This window comes from Pituophis catenifer, unplaced genomic scaffold, assembly GCF_029215685.1.
Source record: "Pituophis catenifer annectens isolate HBS135680 unplaced genomic scaffold, rPitCat1.0.hap2 SCAF_4, whole genome shotgun sequence".
NCBI lineage: Eukaryota > Metazoa > Chordata > Lepidosauria > Squamata > Colubridae > Pituophis > Pituophis catenifer.
In genome coordinates, this window is record NW_027256884.1 from 45,168,486 (window position 1) to 45,188,105 (window position 19,620).

Genomic DNA, 19,620 nt, shown 5'->3' on the forward strand with positions numbered 1-19,620 from the left:
AGGTGTTATGGAAGACAGGATGCTTCAATAGCGGCCTTCAGCTCTTCTGCATTGTTCGGTCTCATGTCTCTCATCTTTCTCTTGGCAATGCCCCATAGATTCTCTATGGGGTTCAGGTCAGGCGAGTTTGCTGGCCAATCAAGCACAGTAATCCCATGGTCATTGAACCAGGTTTTGGTACTTTTGGCAGTGTGGGCAGGTGCCAAGTCCTGCTGAAAAATGAAGTCAGCATCCCCATAAATCTCGTCTGCAGAAGGAAGCATGAAGTGCTCCAAAATCTCCTGGTAGACGGCTGCATTGACCCTGGACTTAATGAAGCACAGTGGACCAACACCAGCAGATGACATGGCTCCCCAAATCAACACAGACTGTGGAAACTTCACACTGGACTTCAAGCATCTTGCAGTGTGTGCCTCTCCATTCTTCCTCCAGACTCTGGGTCCTTGGTTTCCAAATGAGATGCAAAAGTTGCTCTCATCAGAAAAGAGGACTTTGGACCACTGAGCAACAGACCAGTTCTTTTTTTCTTTAGCCCAAGTAAGATGCTTCTGACATTGTTTGTTGTTCAGGAGCGGCTTGACAAGAGGAATATGACATTTGAAGCCCATGTTCAGGATCCGTCTGTGTGTGGTGGCTCTTGATACACTGACTCCAGCCTCAGTCCACTCCTTGTGATAGTCCCCAACACTTTTGAATGGCCTTTTCCTGACAATCCTCTCCAGGCTGAGGTCATCCCTGATGCTTGTGCACCTTTTTCTTCCACACTTTTCCCTTCCACATAACTTTCTATTAATGTGCTTTGATACAGCACTTTGGGAACATCCAACTTCTTTTGCAATTACCTTTTGAGGCTTTCCCTCCTTATGGACGGTGTCAATGATGGTTTTTTGCCCAACTGTCAGATCAACAGTCTTTCCCATGATTGTGATTCCTACTGAACCAGACTGAGAGGCCATTTAAAGGCTCAGGAACCCTTTGCAGGTGTTATGGCTTACTTAGCTGATTAGAGTGGGACACTTCGAGCCTAGAATATTGAACCTTTTCACAATATTCTAATTTTCTGAGATTGTGAATTTGGGGTTTTCATGAGCTATAAGCGATAATCATCAAAAGTATGACAAATCAAGCCTTGGAACTATCTCGCTTTGCATGTAATGAGTCTATCTCATATATGTTTCACCTTTTAAGTTGCATTACTGAAATAAATGAACTTTTGCACGATATTCTAATTTTTCGAGTTTCACCTGTAGAAGTACATTAAAGAATTTACTGGTACTTCATTCTGACATGCTCAGAATTTATTAGTATCATATTTGCCTCAACAACCATTTATTTTTTGTTTTGCTTTTTTAAATAAAGGATTAGAAAATCCCATTTAAAAAACGGATGTGTCACCTTGTGTAAATATTAAGTGGAACATTTCTTCAAGGTCTGGATCATGTAGCCATTCATTCCTCAGCACTGATCTAGTAATTGAATAAATAAGCTAACAGTATTTAAGGCAGTTAAAATCTTGCCAGTGAATGTGTGAGTGAATCCTGAAGTTTACCAGCCTTGGTAGACAGGAGAATTCTTCATTAATCCCTCACTGGTGCCCAGATTTCCTTCAGACAGTATGCTTAAAGTTTCATCTGTCTGATGGATGGGCACTGTTGATGTTTTCTTTGAGTCATGGAAATTCACCGAGTTTCCGCTTGGCAAAGCATAGCCATTTCCAGCAGCAGTTGAGGTGGACAGAGAATCCCATGGAATTGGGCTTTTCTGCCACTGCAAGTCCAGATTCCAACCAGTCCAGCCATAAAAAGCCAATGTAAAAAGAAAGCCTTGCATGGGGTTCAGCACTCCCTAGGAAGGAAAGAACAGAGGAAGTTATTTGAGGACCAAAGTGCAGATTATTATACTTTTTAGTGAGGATTTAAAACAGTGAAGTAGCCCAGCTTTCTGTGCTATTATTATCTCCTATTTCAGACTAAAGAATCAGACCTCAAATCACACAGTCATCCTCTATAAAAAAGCAGACAACAAAATGCAGAAATAAAATATATCTTAAGTAATTCTGGTTTCCTTACGTTCCTGCTATTTATATAGAGTAGATATATGTCCTTCAGGGTATCTCCTAATTTTTTTGTGAGGTGGCTTAAGTTAAATATTTTGGACAAATTGATCTGGTGTGGAAGTATCTTCTGTTTTAGATCTCACTGATGCCATCATAAGAAGTATCTCACCAGATTCACTTAATAACTGTGTTACTAACTTAACAACTACAGTGATTCACTTAACAATTGTGGCAAGAAAGATTGTAAAATGGAGCAAAACTCACTTAACAACTGCCTTGATAAGCAACAGAAATTTTGTGGTTGTGGTTGTAAGTCAAAGACTATCTCTAGTAATAATTTAATTGTTCTCTCTTTAGGATCTTTTTAAAATTAAAAAATAAATTATAACATTTTTGACATTCAACCCTAATCGTTATTCAATCCTAATCAGCAAAGGTTCATTAAAAGTTGCTCCTCTGTCCTGATCCTGTTAGATCTCTCAGCGGCTTTTGATACCATCGACCATGGTATCATGCTGCACCGGTTGGAAGAGTTAGGGGTGGGAGGCACTGTGTTGCGGTGGTTCTCCTCCTTTCTCTCTGACCGGTCGCAGTCTATGTTGACAGGGGGACAGAGGTCGACCCCGAGGCCCCTCATATGTGGGGTGCCGCAAGGGTCGGTCCTCTCACCTCTCCTGTTCAACATTTATGTGAAGCCGCTGGGCGAGATCATCCGTGGTTTCGGGGTGGAGTACCATCAGTACGCTGACGACACCCAGCTGTACATCTCCACCCCGGATCACCCCAACGATGCCCTTGAAGTGATGTCCCGGTGCCTGGAGGCTGTACGGATCTGGATGGGGAGGAACAGGCTCAGGCTCAACCCATCCAAGACCGAGTGGCTGTGGTTTCCGACGTCCCGATATAGTCAGTTGATGCCATCACTGACTATTGGGGGCGAATCATTGGCCCCCACGGAGAGGGCTCGCAACTTGGGCATCCTCCTGGATTCACGGCTGTCTTTAGAAGAGCACTTGACAACCGTGACCGGGAGGATTTTTCATCAGGTTCGCCTGATTCGCCAGTTGCGTCCCTTTCTGGATCGGGACTCGTTACGCACGGTCACTCATGCCCTCGTCACCTCCCGCCTGGACTATTGCAGTGCTCTCTACATGGGGCTCCCCTTGAGGAGCACCCAGAGGCTCCAACTGGCGCAGAGTGCGGCCGCGCAGGTGGTAATGGGAGCGACATGACGCTCCCATGTAACACCTCTCCTGCGCGATCTGCACTGGCTCCCGGTGGTCTTCCGGGTGCGCTTCAAGGTTTTGGTTACCACCTTTAAAGCGCTCCATGGCTTAGGACCTGGTTATCTACGGGACCGCCTACTACCACCAATAGCCTCCCACCGGCCAGTACACTCTCATAGAGAGAGACTCCTCCAGGTGCCATCAGCCAAACAGTGTCGACTGGCGGCCCCTAGTGGGAGAGCCTTCTCTGTGGGGGCACCTACCATCTGGAATGAGCTCCCCCCGGAGATACGGAGGATCCCAGATCTGCGCACCTTCCGCTGCACTGTGAAGACCTTTTTATTCCATCAGGCGGGCTTGGCCTAATCTCTTCCCTTTTTTAAATATGTAAATTTTAATCTGTTTTTAAATTATTGGGGTGTTTTAATCTGTCTGGGCCAAAATGATTTAATTTGATTTTATCTGGTTTTTAAATTTTTTGTATCTATGTATTTTATTGTTTGGCTGTTCACCGCCCTGAGTCCTTTGGGAGTAGGGCGGTATACAAATCAAATAAACTAAACTAAACTAAACTAAACCAAACATAACTTGCATTTTTTAGCCTTAATCAAATAAATCAATTTTATATTTCTTTACTTTTAACACACTTACTTAAAATTTTCTCTAAAAATACAACAAAAAATTTCTTCCCATATTTTTTATCTATAAACAAATCTGTAATGCCTCATCATTTGGATCTAATCAAGAAAATACATTAAGAACTATCAGAAACAACCTGTTATAAATCTTGAATTTTAAGCTCTTCAAGTAAATAGCTTACAAGTTTATTTGTTTTCATTTTCTCTTTGTCTCTCTCAGAAACTCCTTCACAAATTTAACACATACTAGAAACAACATCTATATTTTAACCTTAATCAGATTAAAAATTTTTCCTTTCCTTCTAACACCATAGTTTATCATTTTCTCTAAAAATGCAACAAAAAAGGCTTCTTCTCATAGCTTATTTATTTTAAAGCCTTGTCATTCAGCCCTAGTTGAGAAAACCGATTAAGAATTACTAGAAAAAACATTATATATACTTTAACCTTGATCAAATAAGACAACTTTATATTTCATTTGTTTTTATAAATCTCTGTATTTGTTCCCTTTAAATAGTATCCAAAATGCTGATATCTTTTCATTTTCTCTTTCTTTTCTCTGGTAATCTTTCATGAGTATAAAACATTTCTTTGTAAGACAAAGATTTTAAAAAAGTTATCCAAATAATTCTTCTGATTTATTATTTGCATCCATTTTAGTTATTAAGACATCAACCAGTTTCAATGGCAAATCCAGTGTAATGTTTTTTTCAGTATCATTCTTGTAACCTGACATTTTAAAATCCAAATTCAATACAGCTTTATAGTCAGTTGTATTCACTTCTATCTCCATTTTTAAACTTATTTTTATGGTAGCAGACATTCTTATTAGAATTTTCTTTGGGCATTGTTCTCACGTAATTCTTTAATTCTTCCAAAGTTAAAACAATTTTCTCCATTCTGTAGTGGGTCTCTTCTCCTTTAATTATAATTTTAGTTCATTTTGGTTGTTTCTGAGGCTCAGCAACCTCCTCATATATTTTAAATAAGTTTTTAAACAACTCACATGAAGGATTCTTATTATTAATTTCAAAATCTTATTTCCAATCCATTCCTTAGTCCATTTATAACTTTCCAAAATCAATATTGTAATAACCTGCTTGCTATTTATTCCAGGATAACTTTTTAAACTTCTTTTGCTGACGGTGGAAGGAGAATTATCTATGGTATCATGTAACTTGTTATTCTAAAGGTTCTTAATATCTAACAAGCAATTAGCAAGCAATTGTAGGAAAGATAATGGTAGCAGGAGGCAGAGGAGAAGAAGAACAAGCTTTGGTGTATATTCGCTACAATATAAGAGAAAAAAGAGGAAAAACTGGCAAAGAAGTTACAAGGAACTAAGTGTGCTATGACTCAACTGATATAAATACATTAATACAGCTATAGTAATACTTAAAAATGTGTGAACCCTGAAACATGATCTAGTCCCCACACTAGCCCCAAAACTAGATAAAATACATACTTTTGCCAGACACAAATATGTGACTTTGGATCATTTTACTCAATAGATGAACAATATTTTTGACTCATTTGTTTAACTGGGTTCTCTTTATCTAGTTGTGTGGAGAACAGATCATATTTTAGGTCATGTTTATGCAGAAATACTGAAAATTCAAAAGGGTTCACAAACTTCTAGGCACCACTGGATACATATATTTGTATATACAAGTTGTATATACAAACTATTTAAAATATCTTAGAATGTGTTTTCCCCTTAGTCACCTCAACAAATTTTTAATACATTTATGCATGGCTATAATATCCAAAGCCACAGCTGGGCTTAACACTGTTATACAAATTCAGCTATCACAGATTATTAAATAAATTACTGTTAATCAAATCACATAAAGTGTGAACCCAGTAAATTTGCTTAAAATATCCATATGTACAGGAGGAGATCTTAAATATGCTGGCTGTTTCCCTGTAACCAATGTGCTAGAAAAGGCCATACCATTATAATCCATGTGATCAGTGCTGCAGTTCTGATATTTTTCAAGGAGCTTCCACTGATATCTGGTTGCATTTCCAGGTAGAACAGAAGACCCTCATTTATGATATTTGATGACCAGCTTTTATGGATGTAAAAGTTATGGGTAAAAACAAGACAGAAAGCTTTATAATTATTTGTTATTTTCAAAGCAAAATTAAAACAATTTTTTATCAACATTACTTGTTTTCCTTTCAGGGATAATAAATATTAGTATGAGTACACACATAATTATTTTGTTAAAATCCCTTCAAAGTGACAGAAGCACAGAAAAATTATTAAATAGTATGTTTTTAGTTAGAGCACTATTATAACAGTTATAAAATGAATAAATTTTTAAATTCTTACTATTATATCAAGCTGTGCTATTACATAGCAATAAAAATAGTAAGAGCACTTAGACAATATTTCATCTGATGGATTATATTTCCTTAGGACTTACTGTTTAGGAAGTGGGGAAAGCCTCTTATACACTCTATGCAGGGTTAATTTAGCCCACAGTCTGGTCATTAAAAGCTTTCAACTATAATAGCTTTATATCATTTATCTACTCAAAAGGTGAACCAGAATGATGTAAACAAGAGGAAAAGAGGTAAGTAAGAGGTCTCCATATAACCACAATTGTCCCTAATTACCACTGATGTATCTTACGGGAAGTTCAATAGTAAGATCTATCATCTCACTGTTCCATCCTTGGTGGCATCAGAATACATGGCTTCCTAGAAGCCAGAAGCTGCCAGAAAATGCAACTTTGTTCCAAACCACAAACTTTGAACAACAATGTGGATAAGAAATTCTATAAAAAGAGATGATGACAGGAACATCAATGGGAGTTGATAAAAGTCAAGACTGTGGGCGCAACTATATGATAGCAATTCCCCCTTTTTTACTTGTGACATTCATAAACACATATTAAAAAGGGGAGGCGTTTTGATTACACAGTTGCCCACCTAATCTTGACATTTTTTGACCCCTTCCCTAAACATCTCTAAAACATAATTAATATAAAAACACTGCTAAATATATATAACATAATTTATTATCACTGTGGTGTTTGAGTATTCAGAACAATATTTTTATTTATTTATATGCAGCCTTTATTATTTTTATAAATAACTCAAGGCAGTGGATATATTCAACACACCTTCCACCTCCTATATTTTCCACAACAAAACCCTGTGAAGTGGATTGAGCTGAGAGAGAATGACTGGCCCAAGGTCACCCAACTGGCTTTCATACCTATGGCAGGATTAGAACTCAGTCTCCCCTTTTCTAGCCTGGTACCTTAACCACTAGATCAAATTGGCTCTCAGATTTCTTTATCTATATCTGCATATCCATAGTTATCTGCATACACACATATACTGTATATAGTATAAGTATGTATATGCACACACACGCACACCATACATAAAAGTATAGGACTAAGAAATTTTACTTTGTTTCCATATTAGTGCTGAGACTAGGTTACTGTATCCCAGTTATGGTTTTCAGTGTTACTGACATGTTAACAGCCAGAGGTCTGTACATTCAAAGAACAAGAAAGGCAGGAGTGGATAGCAATGTTCCTCATCTACTGCAAAATCTGCTGTAGATTCTTTAAGGTCAATCACCAAATAATTTTTAAGTTTGAATTGCTTAATAGTAGAACCAAAAAAAGTGTCATCCTGACTATTTTGTACTACTATACTGAAGAGAAGACAGCTGAGAGATGGAATGATTTGGATATTTATTTGATTTTGGAGTTTGTTTATTTGATTTTTGTCATTGAGAAAATCTATGGTATCTACATGGTTGCTAAAAATCAAAACCTAGCTGATTGCATATTATCAATTTATTTGATGAAATAACTATAAAGCTCTATTTAATCGTTCAAATTTGGAGGATTTTTTTAAAACGTAAACTTGCATCTTGTATATACATTATAGCTATAAATTGTACAGTATTTACAAAATTAAAATTCTGAGAAACCTGAGGTCTGCCCAACATAAGTATGTATTTTTATATCATACGTTAGTTTTTCCTGACATCTCAAGTAATTAATTCATATTTCCCTATGTTCTAATTTGATTTTTAAACTAATCTTCCATCAGCTTTTCCCCAAGACCTCCTTTTCAGCTCATTACTGTAGAGTTTAACTTCCCTTTCTCTATTAAGCATATCACCTTTGCTTTTACTGTCTGGCATAATTTGATACCTTGACTGATTTTTTCTGGATGATGAATACTGACATTAAGACTGATTCATTCATCAGCTTCATTATTATCTAATTTATATCAACTAAATCTAATAGTCCTCATCCTGCAAAGGGATGTATATGGAATCATGACAAATGAATTATGATTGCATAATGGGAAAAAAATACAAAAACAACCTAAACCTGACATTGGGTCAATCAATGATAGGTTACATAAATGCTCCAGAAATTCCTATCCTTTCAAATATATTATTGCTTTATGTTCCAGCTCATCCTCTCCTATTATTTTTAAATCCCCCAATGCCAAAATTTGTTGCCAATAACTTTTGGTTGTTATATGTGGGATAAACAGTCTCAAAGCAAATATTTCATAGAGTTTTTTAGTACCCTGAATGATCTTTCCAGTTACATTTGGTAACATTTTCCATTATGAAAATTTTATTCCAAGAATATAAAATCAAATCTGCTTTGGATGATATATAAATAATACATTAATATATAGCAATAGCACATAGACTTATATACAGCTTCATAGTGCTTTACAGACCTCTCTAAGCAGTTTATAGAGTCAGCATATTGCCCCCAACAATCTGGGTCCTCATTTTACTGACCTCAGAAGGATGGAAGGCTGAATCAATCTTAAGCTGGTGAGGATCAAACTCCTGGGAATGAGCAATATTGCATTCTAACCACTGCAATACTGCATTCTAATCACTGTGCCACCACATATGAGAGATAAATATTGTTGTCAAAGGCAACATTCAAAAAAGTTTTGCATTATAACAGGAAGAGACAAAGGAATCTTACATTAAAATTACAGTGGAGCATTTACAGATTAAGAAAATACATATAGTTCAGCCAAAAATCCAACATATGGATTTCCCTGTCTTTGAAAAGTTTCCTTTATTTTTTTTTAATCTTACCAAACAATTATGATCAGCATAATTTTGAAAAAGCGATTTTTAATCTCTGTCCCCAGCCGCCTTTCATTCTCTGTGTAGATTCCTTGTCTTCCCTTCAATAAAGATGCAACTGAGAAGCAGAAATGAAGTGTGTTCATTATATCATTCAACAAAGAAGCCGATCCTGCCTAGCTAGAGCAAGCCTGCCACATTTTGAATGCAGAAGGCAATATACCATGGATCTGCCCTGCCCCCACTTTCTAGTAAGTAGAATTGCTTTGTTAATCTTATTTTTTTCCTATTAAAAATCCAATTACCATTTGGAATCTTACCGGCAGCCACAGTTCTACTGAAAAGAATTGGGTTGGCCATCAAAACAAGCACCAGTGGAACATACGTGGTGACATAATGAGGAATTGCATGCTCCAATCCATTTTCACAACTGTAAAGTAGGGAAAAAGGACAGATTATAATTCTGATTTATTTGTTCCCAAGTTGAAAATTATTCCTGCTTAATCAAGGAAGATTTCTTGTGATTTGCTTCCAATGCAATTAGGAATACATGTTGAATAGGCATTTTCAGTGTGGCAGCATCGACTGCTAGCTGGACAGAAGGCTGTATTTGTGTGAACAAATATATATTATATAACTGGTAGTGATTGTACAGTAACTGATTATTTTTCAAACAAAGAATGATTATATGGAGAAATCTTATGAAGGTGGAAGCTTTCAGGAGGCCACTTAATTGATCCAATTTATAGAAAAATAAGAAAAGGGATTGAAATGTATTTAAAAAATGGCCTACTGCAAGAAATCAATACTAACCTGATCGACACCAAAAAGGCTAAGTATGAATTTATTCTAATGTTCTAAGTGGAAAAATTAGAAATTATTCCATAACTTGTATTTGGAGAAGTAAAGGCATTTAAGTCATTCAGGTAAAATATCTTTAACTGTGATGGAGGCAGAGAGCTATTAAAATATAAAAGCGGAAGTTGAAGGTTGCAACAATGTTGCATGCATTGTACTAAAGAGGTGAGCAGGACAACATCCCAAACTTGTGAAATCACTCATTCTCTCTTATACCCTTTTCTCTATTTCACCTCCCTCTTTTCTCTCATGTCCTCCTTGCTCATTGCACAACAATTAGACATAGAGTCAGTTGCAATTCCATAATGATATGTTTCTTAATGGTTTAATTGGTTATACAAATACAGCAGGTTGTTGGTTACATGGCCCATTTGAGAATTTGAGAACACAGAACAAAAAAACCGCCCTCAGCAAACAAAAAAATGAAAGAAATTTGTATTCTTTCATATACAAATTTCACATCTCACTGCTTTAAAAATTCCCCATCTCTCACAGGCCTCCCAATACTAGAGTTCCTTTGTGAGATTAAAATTTTCTGGAAAAATGGATGTTTGCAGTTAAAACAAAAGCTAGTAGTGGGAGGAAGATCCAAACATTTGCATCCATTTAGGTTCCCCTAAAATGACTCCCGTCACTATCCACCTTAGCACTGTATTGTGACAAGAGCTTGCCCTGAAGGATTTTCCTTATAATAGTAATTAAACCCTAAGACTTACCCAAGTAAATATTAAGTCAGGTCTTTTAATTATTTTTGACATGTGTATACTTTCTAATTTTTTCTCCAGAATATAAATTCCCATGCAGTCTATAGACACTGACAAGTTCCTAACTTTGGACAAGTATCTCCTCAAGACTGAACAACATAACAAAGGTTGGGTTCCATTCAGGGGTGGGTTCTAAATTTTTTTACTACCGGTTCTGTGGGCGTGGCTTATTTTGTGGGTGTGGCTTGGAGATCATGTGACTAGGTGGGCGTGGCTAGCTGGTCAGAGTCATTTCTGGAAGGTCCTCGCACTTACGACCAGTCCTCGCACTTACGACCCGACTCATTTGTTTGCTTTTAACACTGATCAGCTGTAGGACGGCCCTTTGAAGCCCACGGCAAGAGTTTAAACAGTTTTTTTCTCTCTAGTCATCAGCTGGGACTCAGGAGGCAGCAATAGATTGGGGGTGGGACCAAATAAAAGGTAAGAATAACGTGGGTGGGGGGTGGGAGGGCGAGGGGGAGAACCAGTTCGGTGATGTCATATCGTCACCGCTACCGGCTCGGCCAAACCGGACCGAACCGGAAGGAACCCACCACTGGTTCCATTGTATATCATGGTAGTGAAGCTGGCTTTCAAATGATTAGATTCCCCTCCTTTTAATAAATATGGATCCAACCAATATCCTTCAGTGTCCTTTAATTTAAACAAATAATTGAAATGATTTAAAATTCAGGCAATGTTAGACTTACCTAGAAACTGAAGGATAGTAGAGCATAGCAACTCCTTCCACGCACAGCAAAATTGCCAAGCCCCATGTCATCATATGGTATAACACAATAGTACTAGAAGGATATTGGAAAGAAAAATAAGATGTGAATATTGTTCCTTGTCAAGTTTTAAAATTACATGAGTACTTTCATATTTCAAGGCAAATTGAACTGATGGTGAAAAAAGAATACAAAGTAAGCTTTTGAAAAGCAATACAATCTAACAATAGAAAATACCAATATAAAAATACACATTCTGCAGCAAATCTAAACAGAATAAAAGCCAATTTAATGTTGAAAGCAAATATTAAGTAGCAAAGAATTTTTTTTTCCTTCTGCTCAATTGTGTTCAATTCTCTGATATCGTCTGGAGAAATCCTTGCATTTTACAGGTGACTTTGCCTCCTTCCTAGGGCTGAGAGAAAGTCACTGATCCAAGATCATAGGCTCTGCGCCTAAGACAGGACTTGAACTCACAGTTGCCTCATTTCTAGCTTGATGCCTTAACTACTACGCCAAATTGGCTCTCATATTAATTATTAAGCAGACTATTATCCATATTCATCCATGAAGATAAAGCTATCTAAATGTGCACCTAATCATGAAAATATACCATCCTGAAAATATCCCATGTTTAAAATGTAATGTTCATTTGTGATACCTCACTCCTGCTGATCTTCTAACTACCAAGTATGAATCCACAGCATAGCAAAACAGCCACCAAAAGACAGCACTGTACAAAAGTTGAATCCACATCTGAGAAACAAACAGAAAATCTTATGTACTTAGAACAGGATTATTGACATGTTGTTACTTACAAGTCTGAAATGTTATGTCCAGCTGTGTTCAGTATACTACACAGAACACCAAAGACAATTGGGTCAAGTAATTTCTACTGACCTGTGAGTAGCATCTTCTTCCTAAATTCAGATATATGTAATGTTTGTTCAGCGCTTCAAATTCAAATAATTTTGGGGGAAATGTTTTAGATCGTGCCAGAGCATGAATACAGGTCTTTACCATAGCTGCATCTTTTCCCAGAATTATACCACTGATCTCACCAATAGCCATGTGAATATAGGAAAACACAAAGCTACTTTAAAGAGATGCAGACAGATGCTTGGAATCTGCGATCTTTAGAATCAAATCAAAAATCCTGCATAATCCAAATGTACAATCTATTCAACTACAGAATTATTTCTTTTTTACTCCAAAAGAACAGTAAGATATTAAAAAGATATTTAAGCATGGTGAGAAGTCAAACTAAAGGAAACTAAGAGCAGTTCTCATAATCTTGGTTATTCAGGACTAGTGACTGTGCTTCATGACAAAATTATTAAATATATTAAACTTGATTGCACATATTTCTCATGAAAATTGGATGGAAATTAGAATATAAGTTTTCAATCAAATTCCATTTATCTGAACACAATTCACAAATTTTGATTAGATCATTTATCAGTTCTTAATAGTGTTTACAAGTCTAGCATTTTTGCTCATGGGGACTGAATTTTCACTGCATATTAGACTGGTCTGAAACTTTATTTCTATTGGACTTCCACTTCAATTCCTTCAATTGTTATTTTTTACTTAAGCTACTTTGGCCTTATACCTTTTTAGTCACTATTGCCAAAGGTAAACTATACAGCTTACCTGCGGAAAGTTATAATTTAATCATGCTGCATACAATACTGAAAGTCAAACTTTTTCTCAAAGAAAAAAATGAAATTCAACTTTAAAAAACCCAGTTATTGAAAGCAAATGCTGCTCTAAAAACATTAACAAAATATTAAATGAAGAGCAGAAGTTAAGTACATTCAAGATGATGATTACTAAATAAATGGGCATAGGATTTGCTGCTTTAGACTATAACCTGTTTTTTATTTATATAAAAATAAGGAGGCTAATGCCTCCTACTAAGGCAGCATTTAACATCCAGCTGCCTGCAATTACTGTGAGTTCAATTCTTACCAGGCTCAAGGTCGACTCAGCCTTCCATCCTTTCTAAGGTGGGTAAAATGAGGACCTGGTTTGTGGGGGCAATAAGCTGACTTTGTATAAAATATACAAAAGCATGAAAGCTATTGCTTAACGCATTGTAAACCGCCCTGAGTCTCCGGAGAAGGGTGGCATATAAAAATAAATAAATAAAAATAAAATAAATAAATAAATAAATATTTTTTGCAAAAGTCACAAAATTACTAGCATAAATGAAAAAATAAAATCTGAGAACTAGTATAACAGTGTGTTTACCAAGTTCTATAACCCATGAGCTGACTATAGATTTGCCTGCAAATTTTTAAAAGCTCATATTAAGAAACTCTATAGAACTTCCAGCTCAGAATACTTAGGAGCTGTATTGGGAGAAATTCTATGGCTTCAGGAAATAAAATAGTTACTGATTAGTTCTGAATGTGGTTGGAGAAGAGTTTTCTATCAATTCAGTCTAACACTACTTTCATGTTTACTATAAAAGATACATAGTTGTTTGAGACAGTCCAGAGAAGCCCAACTATGAGTACTAATTCTGTCATTGTAAGGTTACATTTGCAGAATCTTGCAAATCTGAAAGTACCCTTCACATCCCTCACTTTTACTCTTTGGAGGATACTTTCTCCACTCACTCATCTTTTAACCTGATGTCTAGGCTGTGGCTCTTCTTTCTCTCTCCCAAGGTGATTTCCAAATACCACTATGAAGTCAAAAAATAATGATTCTCTATTCCCTGTTCTTCTAGCTATTTGAATTAGCAATACAGTACATCCTCCTGCAACCTTTTTCATGATATGTTGGAGTCTACCACACCCATCAACCACAAATACTGTAGCAGTGTTTATGGGACTCCAGAACAAGTTCTGGATATTAATTAGGGGAAGACTGCACTAGCATTTTTTTATCTATCTATAGTTGTGACATATATGGCTCTTGCATGCCTTTGCACATAAACCAACACTAAAAAAAAATGTGAACAGATCATGAGATGTCACATACCTATTCCATTCCACTATAAAGCTCATACACTGAATCACTTTACCAATATAAAATATGAAACAAAAGCATGAGAAACACGTCTTCCGGAATGCTTTATAATCCTTTTATCACCAACGGTCATAGGTCTGGATATATGTTTGTGCATTAGGAAGCTTAAGCAGAGCAGGCCATATAATGCTCTGTTTGGGATCACATGACCAGCACGAGAGGAAGGCTTGGAATGGAGTAATCACCAACATTCCAAGTCACTGTCCATGCCCTGGAGGAATGTAAATTGCAACAATACTGTGGGTACTAATTTCCAGTTTAGTTTGCATACAGCATTCCATTTATTTTTTTTCTCTACAACCGAAGGGCTGATCAGGCCCATTTTTAAGCTTGTTATTTCATTAATCCATTTATTGTGCCCTCATATCAAATATGAATCTTTCTTTTCCTGTACAAATAGGCAAACAGAATCCCTGTATCTTGGAATAATTTATTTCCAATATTCCCCTGGGTGAGAAAGAATGGGAACACAGCCCAAGTAATCTATCCTGGCCTTTTCAAAGGAGAGAGGTATCAGTGCAACTTAGTAGCAATTTCATTTATTTCATTTATACCTACCGCACTTCCTACACAGAATGTAGCAGGCCATATATTAGTTTGATTCGCTAAAGATATATTTGCCACAAAGTCTGGGAACCCTAACCAGATGATAGATCGGAAGATTATACCTATAAGGAAGAGAATAAATCTATATTAATAAGGTACGACTCTGACCACTTTAAAATTCATGTTGTTTCATACTTTCCCAAAGTATTAGAAAGAAAAATTGGCTTCATTCAGTTTTCTATGATGAATTGTTTTTTCCTTTTATAACTTGAAGCTATTCTATTCTGAATTATTTTAAATCTCCCATTCAAAACTGCCCATTTTTAGAACTAGTATTATATTCCATCTATGTTGCTAGTCATTCTAAAACCATTTTATGTTTGGTTCCTGCTTTCAAGGACCTTTGAAAAAGGAAAACATTTTCTAAAATATATATTCCAAATATTTTTGTTGCTTTTATTTCAGCGCCTTTCTCTGTCCCCTTTCTCTCCTCAAATACAAACAGCCAACAACACTGCAAGCAGCAGCTATCAAGAAGAAAGGTAGATGATAGACAAGGATTTGGTTCTGCTGCTCTGCTTTCCAAAGCTTATTTCCCATGTAACTCGGGATATGGCCTTAAGGACTGGGAAACATTCTTTTTTATCTACTTTTTCTCATCCCTCATCTTATGTGAGGTTAGGCAGGATTGAGGACACCATCTCTTTGCTTTTGTTTTTATCGTTCAGAAAAGATCTATTTTTATTGCAATGGGAGTGTGTTTTCATTCTCAAGTGGTATTTTGGTAAAGGCTCTGGCCTGACAATTAAAAGCTGGGTGACTGGCAACTTTGCTTCTGTGTATGTATTGGGGATAGAAAATGTAGAAACTGTACATCTTTTGTATGAATCAGGATTAGAAGTACTACAGTTTTACTCCCTCTGACATACATACACTTCCACCTTCCATCTTCTGGTCCACAGCTGCCTGCCTGGCCAATAACGAAAGGATCAGCAATATAAGAATCTCTTGTCAGTTCTCTAGTCAATCCTAGCTATTTTCTGGAAAGAAGGATGAATAATCTGCATTCTCAGTGACCTTTGTCACAGTAAGACTGCATACTGCAAGAACCACTGACTGGATTAATGAGGATTGGCTTCTATGGCTGTGTTGTGGGAGAAGGATAAGGAAAAATCATATGCTTGCCTTCAGACCCAGCTTTCAAATTTTCACTATGGTCATGTGAATGGTTAGATCTGAAAGGATGGATTTCATTCATGAACTGAGACATGTAAGGGATTAAAAACTGAATGGTTTTAGCCAAATTCTTCAGAAGAAATGTGGCAGTGAAAATAAATAGGTCAATAAGAGCTCTCTCTCTCTCTCTCTCCCTCCCTCCCTCCCTCCCTCCCTCTCTCTCTCTCTCTCTCTCTCTCTCTCTTTCCCTCCCTCCCATTCTGCTTTCATGAATATCTTTCATGAGACAAGGGGGAAAGAGTTTTTTAAATGGGAATTTTTTGCAAACTGTATTACAAATATCAGAAAAGCAAAAACTGTATCTAAATAAACATGTTTGGAAAAAAATATAAAGCAATTTTCTTTATATTCTATCTGAGTCACTTTTAACACATTAATTAGTCTTTCATTGGAGATTATGGATTAAACTGTGAAATAACTAATATTCATTACTATTTTGTCTGCCTAACAGTAATTTATCTTTTAAAAAACAACTTTCTGTTATAGTGCATACCAACTCTAACTGCATGTGGATTAAGAAGCAATTCCCATCACATCCAAAGATATTTCTTTCTATCTGCATTTAGAACAGCAAGTTTAATTCTGGTCATTGAAGGCTTTTCTATTTGGCTTCAGATTTATCAAATTATGAGTCTTGAGTATTAAGTCTGTGGAAAGGGGGTCAAGAATGCTTACATACTAGTAGACAAACCAATTAGGCAACAGAACAGCTGGCTTTTTATATAATGTTAAAATGAACTGATAGCAACAGCAACTGCAATCCAAGTCACAAATACAAACCACAACCATACCTTGCTTTGAAATAACATGTTTTACTGCATATCAGAAAATCCAGGAATAAATTTGAACCTACTCTACCAGACATTGTTGCCTTTTTTTTTTTTGCCTGTTGTTTTTCTTTATGTCAGAGGAGCTAATTTACTGGTACTATTGTCCTAGGATAACATATTTTATGAATAACAGAGTTGGAAGGGAACCTTGCAAGTCTTCTAGTCCAACCTCCTGCTTTAATATTCCCTATTAAAATTTCATATTTCAAGTATTGTTTGGGTTAGTTGGTTCCACTAACCCAAATGCTGGTAGAATAATGTCATTTCTTACAGCTTTCCCAGTAATATAACTGTAGCCAACTTGGCTTGTTCAGTTTGTATGGAATGCCATGATAAGCCTTTTCAATCCCTCTGGATACATTAAAGTTAATGAGCAGAAAAAAGAGATTCGGCCTTAAAACATCTGAAATTTCATTTTTCCTGACCTAGGAGCAAGTCGGCTTAAAATTACTGGGCTTGTTACAAAGCAGCAACCAGGCTGCAATGCTAGAGAAGCTCTATTGGGTTCCAAACTATTGATGTGCCTTGTCAAAGTTACTTAATACTTACATTTCTCCATCACCTTAGTCTTATATTAAAACGTCCTTAGGTGGCTGGAAGAGAAACTCTCTGTTTCTCCCAGCTCCTCCCTCTCTCTCTCTCTGCTCTTTGGTGGGATCCCCCAAACCTCCTCATTTAATTATCAAATGTATATAGCGGCCCATTTCATCAGAAGTGACCTCCTTACCCAGCGAGCCCAGCATGTCACAGGCGGAGATGAAGAGGAGGATGGTTGTGGAGGAGGAAGCCTTGGAAATCGCCCGCGAGCCCCGGCCCTTCTTCGGGAGGAGCTGCAGGGCGCTCAAGAGAATCCCGGCAGAGGCGCTGCCAAGGCAGACCCCGCAAAAGACCTCCGGCTTGAAAGACACCACAAGCTTCGTGGAGACGTCCCGGTTGGGGCAACAGAAAGTTTCCAGCCTCGGAGAGGCCATGGCAAGTTTTTGGGAGACTAGAGGGTCGGGGTGGGAGGAAGGGCCGCGCGCTTTTGCTCGCTCCTAGGAAGCTCTTGCAGGCTTTCTGTCCTGTTCTTCCTCCAGCTTAGAGTTGGGGTCACGCGATGGCCGGATCATGTGGCGAAGTGGCGACTCAAGCCCCCGGAGCTCCCATTCCCGGCTCCGTTTTTTTTTTTTTTTTTACCCTCACCAGGCGGAAATCCTAGTAGGGCAGCGAAACTGGCGGGAGCAAGAGATCCGAAGCGCGTGTCTTCCCTTCTCTTTGCTCCAAGGCGTTGGCAGGGCTTCACTCAAACAGTATTGCTTCTTGCAGGACCGTGTGCCCTCTTGGAGTGGTGGTTGTGGTGGGGGCTTCAGAGAGAAAGCGAGGCTCTGCAGAGGTGCCATCTGAAAAGAAGCAATCCCTTCAGAAGGATCAACCTCCGTATTTCGTAAATTAGGGATAGAGGATTACAGTTTCACATCAATGATTCCTGGCTGTTAGTGTCACTCGCTATGGTATCGATCCTCCTCCCTTCACTTGGTTTTGTTATAGTTGGGAGATCTGTTTGCTGAAATCCTGATTGCCCTAAAACAGTTTTTCCAAAGTTGGCTGGTAGTTCAGCACTCCTGAAGAACTTAAAAGGTTTGAGACTTGAGATCACATCATCTGACGCCGGGGCCCACTAGTTATTGCTTTGAGCATCCCTCCATCAACTGCATCTTGAATTTCCACTTTGCACTATCATACCGCACCTGAGCTCAGAAATCCATATGAAAACTAGATAATGACAATGATGTAAACTGGCAGCCCACGGGCCAGATGCGTCACACGCAGGCCACGCCCACTCTGGCTCCGCAAAGGCAAAAAACATCGTGATACATCACAATATGTCATGTGATGCAATTGAGTTTGACACCCGTGATGTAGAGCTTTCTGTGTCATTGCAGCTGGCAAACGATGTCTACTGGGCTTTTGCAGCCTAGGCTAACCTTTCACTAGACTAGTATTTTTCAAACTTGGCAAATTTAAGTTCTGTGGCTTCAACTCCCAGAATTCCCTAGTCTGTATGCTGGCAAGGAAATTCTGGGAGTTGGTCCACTCATTTTAAGGTTGCCAAGCTTGAAAAACATAGCACTAGACTCCAGTTAGTAGACTGCATAGTTTTGTCCTTTTTAAAGAAGTTTGTCTTCTTTAAAAAACTAGAACTAAAGGCAAGAATTTATCCTAGCATTTGTGTATTTTTTAATTATATGCTCAGTCTGTTCTTTGTATTCATTTTCATCTTAAGAGTACATTCAATGATATGTACTGAAATTCATTTTAGTTGATAAGACTTATTTTTATGCAAATAAATCAGTATCATGATTATCAGTTCAAATCAATCTATTGCAGGATTAAGTCCTCTTTAGCTGACTGCAAATTGTTTCCAGTTAACACCTTTGAATTGAGTCACATTATTTTCCCAGCATTTATTTCCGTGTTTTCTAGGTCTTTCAAGGTCATGTATCCAACCAAGGATTGTTGTTGTCCAACACTGCTCTGTTGTTGTATAATGAGGTCAATCCATTATCATTTCTGTGAGGCTACTCACTTAATTACAATATATATCCTTGACTATTGGTGGATTCATTTTTTGTCTTG

The 19,620-nt window shown here is 37.5% G+C and overlaps 1 protein-coding gene across 1 annotated transcript; it reads right to left on the bottom strand.

The window, feature by feature from the left end:
• Positions 1-1,545: 1,545 nt before the first annotated feature.
• GPR143 (G protein-coupled receptor 143) lies at positions 1,546-17,975 on the bottom strand. The gene is made up of 8 exons (XM_070943438.1): positions 17,732-17,975; positions 14,951-15,060; positions 12,015-12,109; positions 11,336-11,428; positions 9,342-9,451; positions 9,031-9,139; positions 5,875-5,992; positions 1,546-1,845 (listed from the first exon to the last, which is right to left on the bottom strand). Exons 1-8 carry the CDS (start codon positions 17,973-17,975, stop codon positions 1,546-1,548), a joined length of 1,179 nt encoding a protein of 392 aa, XP_070799539.1.
• Positions 17,976-19,620: the final 1,645 nt, after the last annotated feature.